At 37.6% G+C, this 11,433-nt stretch overlaps 2 protein-coding genes and 3 non-coding genes across 6 annotated transcripts; 3 read left to right on the top strand and 2 right to left on the bottom strand.

Moving 5' to 3' along the window:
• Positions 1-378: 378 nt before the first annotated feature.
• On the top strand, positions 379-481 carry LOC130508856 (small nucleolar RNA Z103). Its single transcript, XR_008943040.1, has one exon. It is a non-coding gene; the product is annotated as a small nucleolar RNA Z103 (small nucleolar RNA).
• A 75-nt stretch (positions 482-556) lies between these two features.
• Positions 557-659, top strand: LOC130508855 (small nucleolar RNA Z103). The gene has a single exon (XR_008943039.1). It is a non-coding gene; the product is annotated as a small nucleolar RNA Z103 (small nucleolar RNA).
• Positions 660-769: 110 nt separating this feature from the next.
• Positions 770-871, top strand: LOC130508857 (small nucleolar RNA Z103). Its single transcript, XR_008943041.1, has one exon. It is a non-coding gene; the product is annotated as a small nucleolar RNA Z103 (small nucleolar RNA).
• Positions 872-1,825: 954 nt separating this feature from the next.
• Positions 1,826-3,847, bottom strand: LOC108842686 (protein SET DOMAIN GROUP 40). Of its 2 annotated transcripts, none has more exons than XM_057002955.1 (6): positions 3,658-3,847; positions 3,412-3,562; positions 3,198-3,332; positions 2,961-3,101; positions 2,598-2,849; positions 1,826-2,502 (listed from the first exon to the last, which is right to left on the bottom strand). In XM_057002955.1, exons 1-6 carry the CDS (start codon positions 3,798-3,800, stop codon positions 1,891-1,893), a joined length of 1,434 nt encoding a protein of 477 aa, XP_056858935.1. In that variant the 5' UTR covers positions 3,801-3,847; the 3' UTR covers positions 1,826-1,890. The 2 variants fall into 2 exon arrangements, with proteins under 2 accessions (XP_056858935.1, XP_056858936.1); XM_057002956.1 differs by having other exon boundaries at positions 3,198-3,329; positions 3,658-3,846.
• Positions 3,848-4,348: 501 nt separating this feature from the next.
• Positions 4,349-6,388, bottom strand: LOC130508673 (uncharacterized). The gene has a single exon (XM_057004290.1). The coding sequence runs from the start codon at positions 6,386-6,388 to the stop codon at positions 4,349-4,351; it is 2,040 nt and encodes a 679-aa protein (XP_056860270.1).
• Between the last annotated feature and the right edge of the window lie 5,045 nt (positions 6,389-11,433).

The following is an 11,433-nucleotide window of genomic DNA, read 5'->3' as shown; positions in this document are numbered from 1 at the left end:
TCAAAATAACGAGTCACGTGAATAACACGCGTGTTAGGGTTTATGGGCATTAGCCTCATCGCATTGGCACCTATAAATATCCTTCGTCTAAACCCCCAATCTCAGAAAAAACCGGATTAGCCGTCGACTTGTCTTAGCCGCCAGACTTACCTAGATCTGTTCTCTGCTTTTTTGCTTTCAGTTCGAAATTCTTCCGTTTTTATTCTTCTTTTGTTTAAAACTCTGTCGATATTTTATTAATCAGCTCGAACTTGCATCTTGTCTGAAATTATGGCAACCTAAGACCTTGTGTCATCTTGTCTGAAAATAGTTTTCACTGGTTGTCTTTTAAAGTTTTTGTTATGGTACAATTTTTTTAAAAAATAAGTTTTGGAGAATATGGAGGTGATGACAATTTCCCCAGATGATCGAAACTGATTATACTGAGCGAATTAGAACTTCCTCTCATCAGAGGAAAGTCAAGCCAATTAGTCTGATCCTTCTCCTTTTTATTTTGTTTTGAATTACTATTGATCTTTTCTTTTATAATAAGTTTAAACATATGATTCATGGAGAGTTGGAAGTGATGACAATTTCCCCAGATGATCGAATTTGATTATACTGAGCGATTTTATATTTCCTCTTCATCAAGAGGAAGTCAAGCCAATATTCTGATCCTTCTCCTTTTGATTTCTTTACAAAATTTATTTTATCATCTTTAAATTGTTTCCCCAGATCGTCTTCTATTGGTAGAGTTGTTGTTTGTTAATAGTCTTTTAATAATGGAGAACTGGAGGTGATGACAATTTCCCCAAATGATCGAATCTGATTATACTAAGCGATTATTAATTCCTCTTCATCAAGAGAGAATCAAGCCAATGTTCTGATCCTTCTCCATGATTGATTTTAACCAAAAACTTTTAAATTTTTTTAAACATACATTTGTTCTCTGTTTGTATTGTATAGAGGCACTTTTGTTAAACTATGTGAGGTGATGAAGAGAGAAGATGAACAATTCATATCAGCTGGACATAACGGTCTACTAAACCAGAATCTAATAGTCTAGAATTTATTACACCAGCAGGACTATTTCAAACCAATATCTGGGACTGGGAACTCAAAAATATCTTTTAATCTAAATTTGAACAATCCACAAACCAGACAAATACTTGATGAGCTGTTCATAAATCTGTAGCAAATGCCGTGAAACTCGATTACTATACTCAATGAAACGTATATATATTTTCTGTTTCAATATTTTAAGCCTACATTCAAGTTTTTAATTCCCCTTAAAGGTAGAGACATCGTTTTTTTATGCCATGAGTACGAATAAAGCATACAACTTCAGTTCCTCCTGAGTTTTGATAACACATCTTGTAAACAAAACTCCGTAATTGTGACCATGAAAACGTATTTATTGGTGATGAATTTGAGCAGATTTGCATTAGCTCCATCGAGCAGGTTTGGTATCAAGGATGGTGTGATGATGCCTTGCCTCTTACTCGCCTCTTATGCGAACCTCTTTGGTAGAGTGTTTTGGGCTATATTAGTTAGCATCAAGGTCTGAGCCAAATTGAGTAAAGTGCTCGCGATATTGCGCCAATTGGAGTATGCACAGAAGACATCTTATGGTAAACACAAACAATATTCACTCATGCCAAAGAATCTTGTGCTTGTTTATGTGACTAAAAACATTGCAACTGATTAATATCTTGTGCTTGTTTGCTCCTAAGTTTGTCTTCGGCTTCAGCTTACTATCTTTGATTCATACTTGCAAGTATGCAACTGATTAAGCTATAAAAGTAGATCTTTGTTTACTGTTTTTTTTTTTAAACTTCAAAAACAATTTTCAGATAGCCTCTTTTGAGCATTATTTTTCCATATAAAAATGATGTTACAAATCTCCAAATTCTATATTAGATGATTAAGTTTCTCATTACAATAAGAGATGCAATCTGCAAGAGTTCTCTTGTACCTTAGCCTCCACTGCACTGACAATCTCCATTTACTCACTCTCCTATTCATTTTCCCACAAAATCCCCCATTTACCAAATGATTCTTCACATCGAGAAAACCACGTACTTCACTGCAAAAACCTTCTGCTTCTCTCTGCTCCAGACACAATTCAGGGTCTTGGAGCTTGTCAATGTCCTGAAGAATCACTCTATCCTCTAGGAGAGATGTTGGCAGATCCCTCAAAACACTTCGGCATTTCTCTGAAACCCACTTCATGACCAGAACCTCATTCTTCACAGATATCTGAGATCCAGCGTAGACGAGGCGCATAACCGACTTGTCACGCTGGCTCTGCGGGACCAGCCACAGTCTCAGCGTGGATACAAGCGCAAAAGACGGCTTGCCGTCTTGATGAATGTATAAAGAATCTTTAGGCCATGAAGAAGCTAGAGCATAAAGGGTGGTTTCTAGAGGGATAAAGACCTTGTCATTTGAGTTCTCTTCTAAGATAAACCCATAGTGCTCAAGAAGCTCCAGATTCGTGTAAGTCCCGTAACATAGAAGAACCTACACACCCCACAAACACAATCATCCCCTGCCACTTAGTTTTATGCGCTTCCTGGTCAATAGTTAACAAAGCTTTAGTTAAGAACTAGTAGTACCTGTTCTCCAAGCTGATAATTCCTTCTTGCATAAAGACAATAAGCATTGGCGTCTCCATCGAATCCACCATCTGTGAGCCTTTCAGACTGAGTCTCAGTAACATGTCCTGCTTCCTCTGCATTAGTAGTTGAATTCGCAGTTTGAGAGGTATTCAAATGATCATCTCCAGGAGCATCATAGTTAAACAAGTCCCCCACAGGACACAAACACCCAGCACTGTCCCATGGAACATGCAGCGTCCGTGAAGATATCTTCAAACAGAGAAAAAAAAAAGAGTTTTGACGATTGCAGAGTCTTCATGTAAAGAGTTGTGACCAATTTATAACATCTTCTTTCAAGTGATAGAGATGAAGTAATCTTACAGTAGCAGAAGCCCAGTTCCATGCATGAAGACTCTGAAACTTGGGCTTGAGATCTAACTCCTTCATCAACGTAACAGCTTCTTTCCACTCGGACAGAGACTTGGATATAGCTTTCTCTGCAGCCCAAACAGCATCTTCAACCTTACAGACATGATATCACAAAACCCCCAATTTTTTTTAGAGTAATAAAAAAAAATCACCGTAGAATAATAAGTAAAAGAAGTAGAGACAGAGAACTTGTAAAGCTTGCTTCTCGAAATCACCGAACGTGGCCAAGAGATCGTAGTCCCGAGGCAAATGAAACAAGTAAGGGTACCAGAAAGAGCTCTTCCCTTTGCTCATTTCATACAACAAGCAAACACTCAGTCTCTGCTGCCAAAATTACAAAACATTCTGGTTATGAGATGCTAAACAGAAGGGCTATCACTTAAGAGAGACAAAAAGAGAGGACCTGTGTCGAAGAAAGCGATGGGTGAAGATTGATAGAATCCCTCAAGTTGTCATCTTTCGCGAGCATGGACTCTGTAGTCAACAAAGCTTTTCTCGGGACTTTCAGAACCAATTCTCCCTTCCTGAGCTCACGAACAGCTCCCAACCCTCTCCTAAGTTTCCCCATCAATGGGAGAAAAAAGATCACAAAAGTTTTAGGAATTTGAAATGATAGAAAGATGTGATTTTTTTTTTGTTTCTAACGCACCCGCCGGCGAGAGGGAAGTCGGAGACGGAGAGGGAATGTCCGAGACATGAATCGTGAGATTGAGAAGAATCGATGGAATCTGAAACGCCAAGCTCTGCCGCCCATCGTAGGAACTGTTCCATGGTTTGGTGCTCTGTCTCCATTCTTCTTCTTCCTGGGTTTGTGTGTGACTTTCTCCTTAAACCCTGTGTTCTTCAGTCAATTGTGAACATTCTCAAACCGGTTTAACTCTGAGTGGATTAGTCCGGTTTCGTTCGAATCTATGTATCTTTAATGGGCCGTTATGTTGGTTTTTGGATCTATTTGGGTTTGGTCTCATAAAGCTCAGATTCTTTTGGGGTGTGGGGAAAGAGGAGGGAGTTGAACAAAGTCGGACCTCTTATTGGTTTTACCTTTACTAGCTAACCTCTAGATATACGTTTTTGCTGATTGTAGACTTTATAAATCCGAATATATATATATATTTTTTTTTTTTGCTAAACGATTTTCAAATTAAAAGCATGAGAATGCAAATTGTACAAAGCATAGCTTAGTAGGCTAAGTAGCCATTACATATTTAGAACCCAATCTAAAATAATTAGCCCAGACTGAAGTTGTTAGAGAAGAGAAGCCCAAGGAGTAGGCCCAATTCCTCAAATGATGATGGTAGAAGCATCGAGAGTAACGAACCGTCTCTCGTTAGTTTGTGCGATCAAGAGGGACTAGTAGAGAACCATTGACAGAGCATGCCGGAGGAGAGTTGCGGTGCGCCTTGACGGATACTCGCTATCCTTCTTCTGATGGTTCGATCAATCTCAGTAGACAAGGAGTTTGCAGAGCGATATACTTGGCGATGGAGTCTGCAGTTCCTCTCCACCCACAAAGCATATATCGTTGCTTGCCAAGTAAGCAGGAGCAAAGTCTTCGAAGCTCGCGAACCTCTGAAGTTCCTGAGTTCCTCCATCACTTCCTCCCACGTTCGTGGTGAAGCGAATCGGAGTCTCTGATGGAAGTCCTGCCAGACATTCCATGAGAAGCTACACTCAAAATAGAGATGAGATCTTGATTCAGGGGAAGTGTTGCAGAGGAGACAAGAGCCTTCAGTGCTAACGCCCCACTGGAGGAGACGATCACGAGTTGGTGATCTATTTAGCGCCATCAGCCAAGTTAGGAATCGATGCTTTGGGATCCCTCTGGAGAACCAAACTTCTCTATGCCAGGCCACCGATTCATTCTCCTCTCTCAGCAGATCATAGACTCGTCGAATGGAGTAAGCCGTCATATGATTACCATCCGGGCACCAGAGGTACGAATCAGTAATATCAGTTAACGTCATGGTGAGGAGATGAGAGTAGATTTGGACTTGCTTCTCAGACCTTGCAGGGGGCAGCGTCCAGTGATCTATTTCCCATAGTTCCGCGAGAGTATAGGTCGAGGGAATACCTGTCGTAGAGGCAGACTCATCCTTCAGAAAATCAGCTATATTGCCAAACGGAGACCAGTTGCAGGACCAGAAGTAAGTAGTCTCTCCATTGCCTACAACCCGCTTTATCCAGGTATAGACCAGGTCCTTGTAGAGTAGGAGTTGATTTGCTTGCCATGAATGTTTCTGCCTGGTATTTATGACCCAAAAATTATTCAGATCACCCCCCAGTATCTCTCGAGTAAACCAATCGGACCAAATGGAGCTTTGCTTGAAGAAAAGGATCCAAATCAGTTTTAGCACCGCCGCCAAGTTCCATATGTGTAAGTCCTTTAGCCCTAACCCTCCTTCCTGCTTTGGTGTAGTGACTGATTTCCAAGAAACTTTTGCAGAATTATGACCCTCCGTTTTGCCTTTCCATAGGAATCGACTGCATAGGGAGTCAATTTCCGCAAGACAACCCTTTGGAAGAATGAAGGCGCATGACCAGAAATTTGTGATACCAGCAATGACAGTGGCAAGCAACTGGAGTCTTCCCGCGAAGGAGAGCGTACGAGTAGTCCAAGAATGGAGTTTCGACTTTATAGATTGCAGGAGAGGTGCGCAATTTGCCAACGACAGTTTCTTGGTGCACAGAGGTACACCTAAGTACCTGACCGGTAGAGATCCTTCCATTAGACCCGTAGCTGCTTTTATCTGATTTAACTCATGAGGTTTGATTCCTGCAGCAAACATTGAAGTTTTGGTGATGCTGACCGCCAAGCCCGATCTCTGCTCAAAGTCTTTTAAGATGTTAAGAACCGCTAGGACCGACTGCTGTGATCCATCACAAAAGATTAGGAGGTCATCAGCGAAGCAAAGGTGAGTAAGCTCTGAGTTCTTGCACTTCGCATGGTATTGAAACTGTCCTTCTCTCGCAGCCCTGTTTAAAGAAATCGATAGACAGTTCATAGCAAGCACAAATAAGTAAGGAGATAGCGGATCACCTTGCCTCAAGCCCCTTTTACCCTTAAAGTACCCATAGGATGACCCATTAAATCCTAGTGAGAACGAAGTAGTACAGACACAGGCTTGTAACCAAGATAGGAAGATCTCTGGAACCGCTAGGCTTCTTAGGCACTGAAATAAAAACTCCCATCTGATTGTGTCAAAGGCTTTCGCTATATCAACCTTGATAGTTATGCGCTTCGGGCCTCCTATTCTGTGATATCCTTGGACAATCTCTGATGCTAGCACCGTATTCTCAATTAGTAGTCTGCCTTGGACAAAAGCCGTTTGGTTGGGCAATATGACATGAGGGAGGATCACTTTTAATCGCTTGACTAACATCTTTGAGATTGCTTTGTAGGTGGTGTTGCAGCAGCTTATTGGGCGATAGTCAGAGATAGCTGAAGCTCCTGGATGCTTTGGAACAAGAGTTAGTAAGAAGAAATTAGTAGCTAGTATGTATCAAACGACAGAAAAAAAAAACTAAATACGCTTTTGGTCACAATACATTCAGTAATTACAGATTAATACGTACGATTTCGGTGGATAAAACAGGTTAATCAAAATGACATGAGTGTGTATATATTTGCGTGGATTAAGACAACATAAGTACGCGTGACATAGACAAAACAAGTACAAAGGATCTGCGAAATCAGAGGAAGGAATATTCAGTTTCGCACGGCTTAACAAACAAAAAAGTGATAACTAGCAAATGTTTGTGGTGTACGTTAACTTATCATGTTTTTTTTTTTTTTACACCTGACCTTCACCAAAATAGATCCAAACTAGATATGTTTTAGTATCCTACTAGATTTTGACCCGCGCTTGGAAGCGCGAAATATTTTACGATGAAAAATTTCACTAATAATATAACAAATATTTTGGTAAATTTAAAGAGTGTATTTAGAATATTTTTGCATTTAAATCAGTGTTTTTTAATTCAACCCGATTGTGATTATACTGGTTAATCCGGAGATCTGACAATTCAATTTAGGTTTTTAAAATATTCATATTAAAAAAAATCATTAAAATCCGAGACTAACCTATTGAACTGTTGGATGACCGATATGTAATCTAATTTGATTTAAATTATAATAGTTTCATAATTTGTAATCTTATAATCCAAATTTTAAAGTTTATTATTTTGCAATTTATGAAATTATGACGTTTCTACAAAATTTTAAAGAGAAATGATAGATATAAAATAACTAAGATTAATTATTGTATTGTTTGGAAACATTGATAGTAGTATAAAAAATATATTGTTTGGAAACATTGATAGTAGTATAAAAAAATAAGTATGTTATTTGGAAACATGGATAATAGTATAAAAAAATAAACATTAATGATTTAATGTAGGTTTAACTATAAAGTATAAAAGTGTATTTAATTTAAAAACTTACAAAATAAATGTTAAGTCCAAAAGAATATTTTTGTTTTAATAAGATAGATATTTTCGATCCACGTATCGGTTCGATCTTTAGCGATGCCGTTTATCATGTTTTATCACCAACCATTTAAAATGTCATGGCAGATTATAATCCTAATAACTTTTTGTTTTGTTTTTGCAATTCATCTATTTTAGGTGCGTGGCATCCATGTAAAAAAAGATGTAGTTTAACATTTCACATTTGCAAGTCTTTAAGTAGAATTTTTCAAAAAAAAGTCTTTAAGTAGAACAAGCAATTATGTATTTATATTTACTAGATTAAACTGTATGATATATATACGTGTGTGTTTTACTTAGTTTCTAAATCACTTCCTGATGTCATGTTTATTTTGTGTCCACTAACCATTAGGTTTTAATAAATATTTTTCAAATGGGATGTTGGTAACAAATAACAATTAGCTATTTCATTTCAAAAAGCTGATATATGATAGGTTAAGAAAGATTATGTTTAATTAATTGTAAAATATACACACAATGGATTCGTGTATAATGGAATTATCAACTATGAAAGCGTACCATATGACACGACACGTCAACTTACTCTTTACGTGGTCAACTTACTCTTTACGTAGTCACTAACGAATTTTAGTATATCCCTTTATATACACTTTTTCTAGACCATATTAGAAACTATGAGAATTCAATTCAACTCGTCATCGAAAGTATTTTATTACAACGACAATTTTAATATATTCGTGGGAGGCAAAGGAAAAAAAAACTTGCAGCAATAAGTTGCACTACGTGTCATGGAACTTATATTTTTTTTAAGATGCTTAAACGTATAAAAGAAAAAAAGCTCTCTTCCATCTCTAGAAAATCACCGGCATCTTTGTGCTTTCGGCCGACGGGTTGGCTCCCTTAGCCACCGTCGGTCCGGTTCTCTGTTATTTTTCTTTATGCATGTTATTATCGGCGGAGGAGGGTCTCTCGGATCCTGTTCTCTTTTATTTTTCTTCGGTTCCGGGAGGATGAGGCGGCTCTCGTTTTCTCCTCGGCGGTTCTTTTTTCTTCTCCGACATCGCATCTCCCACTTGATGGATGGCCGGCGTTTGACTCTGGGGCCGGACCGTATCTTTTTCGGTGGTGATCGCCGGCTTCTGCTTTTCGGGAAAGTGTTCGAGCTGTGTGTAGAGAGGTTCTCTCACTTGGTGGCGGCTGGGATAGGTTTAGACTTCGATTTCTTCAATCGAAGCTAGCCTAGGCTCGGGCCGATGAAGTTTGACTCCGAATCCTATATCCCTAATATTGTCGTTGGGGGCGGATTTTGGTGGTCGTAGTGACTTGTCCCTGAGGTTTCCGGAGGTTGTGTTTCGGATTTGACAGCGTCGACTTTCAACTGGGAAAGAAGTTGGTGAATCGCGATTCCGGCAAAGTGTCCGGTTTTCGGTTCCGGCGACGATCTCCATCCCTCGAGACGACGAAGCTTCTCTTTCTGCCACGCGTCTCTGTGCTCTGTGGTTCCAACACGTGGAAGATGCGTTTGTGCGGTGAGCGGTGGACTTGTCTCGGTTTTTTCTTTTTGGGTCTGGAGATTGTTGTTTTCGGTAGTGGGCTTTGTAAACTCTGTTTAGGGTGTTAGTCTGGACTGCCTCTTTTGGATCTTTGTAGTATGTTTTTTAATATTACATAATATTTCAGATGGCAAAAAAAAAAAAAAGTTGCACTACGTGTCGAGTTATGTAACCATTTAAATGATGACTACGGTCCATTTCTTTCGTACTTTTATGATAAAACCTTAACTTATTCATTTAATTATATTATTGAATAATAGTACAAAACGATAAATTTCTAATCTGAGACTAGAATTTATGGGGCATGAAAAGATAACACAAGTTACGATTCCAGTTGCAACTATGTCTCCATCACTTGCCAAACAATTTTAGTGACAAGTTGCATCGAATCTTAGTGATTTCCCAGTTTCAAAAAAAAAAAAATCTTAGTGATTTCCTCGCGAGTTTTCAGCGATAGTGATGTAATCTTTTTCTACGACTGTGTGTGTTTGTGATGATGAAACAAGCTTCTTCTGCGCTTTACATATCCGAATCCTTAATAAAAAGATTGATGTAATTGTTTAAGCAAAAAAAAAAAGATTGATGTAATTGATTATGGTGTCAATATATACACAGATATTACTATTATTAAAAGAACCACATAACTACAAAAAAGACCAATCAATATGATTACGTGAGTGAGTCAGTGACTGAAACAAATACGTTTAGGTCAACAATCAAAGTTAGTTACGCCACTTAAATTTACGTTTCAATGTTTTAAAGCTTATAGAGTTTTTTTTTTTTTTTTTTTTGGTGAAACAAAGCTTATAGAGTTATTCACCAATGTCTTATCGTTAAACCAAACACGTTTCTCAGCAACGTATGCAACCAAAAAAAATAAGGACCAAAGGTAAAAGATAAGAAAGGGAGAGAGGAAAAAAAACTATTAAAAAAAAAAACCAACGGTACAGAGGTTGTCTAGGAGAAGAGAGAGAGAGAGCAAGTTGCCAACGAGGGTAGACTGTAGAGGGAGAGAGTGAAGGTGGGACCCAAATGCCGATTAAGGGCATGACTGGTTTCTCCGCTACCACCCGCAAACGCAGCTTTTGCGGTTCGCAGCGGTTGTTGGCATTTCGAAACAATCACAGAAAACGCTACAAATCGCTTCAAACCGCTCCAAACCTCTTAAAATCAAAAGTCGATTCCAGCTAGCGTTTGCGGTTGCGGGCGGTTGCGGGAAGATAATTTTTTTTCTTTAAAAACAAAATAAATAAAAATAATACTAAAAATATCCAATAAAATTTTTAAATTGAAATAATAGAAATTATAAAATATATACATATTATATTTTAATTTATATCATAAAATTTTAAAACCAAAATATTTTCTATAAATTTTTAAAATTTAATAATATGATTTTATAAATATAAATTTTATATTTATTATATTATTATAGTTTTTAATACTTTTATAATTATATAAAACGTAAATATTGTTAATTTATTATTTAACAGATGGTGCGATTGGTAGTTTACCAGTCATAAGAGTCCCGCAAATGCAACAATTTCTAACCACTGTACCAGTCGTACAAATCTCTCGAAAACGCTTGAAACCGCAATCACCCGCACCCGTAAACTCCTGCAACCGCAACCTCTCAGTTAAACCAGTCAGGCCTATGAGGAAATCTAGCATTTTACACTTCTTACCAATGATATACTGCCACGTGGAAAAGCAACGTCGCCCACTTTACCCTTCGGTGCTCCTCTCCACTTGATAAGCTTATCGCTCTCTCATTGGCTCTACTGTCCACGTGGTGTCTCGACGATCTCTCTTTCTGCTTTGACATAATACTTTTTACCCAAACTAGCATGGCCCCCACCCAACTCGATTGTCCTTTCTACCAACAAATACGTATTATATTTTCTTTTAATTAGATTTTTCATTTTATAATTTCTCTAATTAATAGCGATCGGTGATTGCAATCTCCGTAATGAAATCTCTGGCTTTTTGGTTTGTTTGACCATGATTTCCAAAACACATAAATCCACTTCACTCCACATCCCAATAAACAGTAACAAAAATCTTTTTTTCTAAAATATATTTATATAATCTATATACATTTTTACTATTAAAACTGCATTTCACTTTTATATATTACTATTTATAACCTATATATATGTTAATTTAGGCTCATAATTATTTTGTACAAAACCACGCTAACATTTTTTTTTATCAAAAACATATATATTTTGAGTACTAGTTCATAAAAAATCTCTGGAAAAAGTTTTCTAAGCAGTCTCAGTTTTTGAGTGTTCAAATCATTTCAATTTTTGGTAATGTAATTGTTTATATAATAACTCAAATATAGCTATGCACAATCTGGCACTGAATTAATGAATTAATCAAATAAAATATGCAATAGTAGCAGTTTCTTTTAAAACAAAAAA

This window comes from Raphanus sativus, chromosome 2, assembly GCF_000801105.2.
Source record: "Raphanus sativus cultivar WK10039 chromosome 2, ASM80110v3, whole genome shotgun sequence".
NCBI classification, from domain to species: Eukaryota; Viridiplantae; Streptophyta; class Magnoliopsida; order Brassicales; family Brassicaceae; genus Raphanus; species Raphanus sativus.
This window is presented reverse-complemented; position numbering and strand designations above follow the sequence as displayed.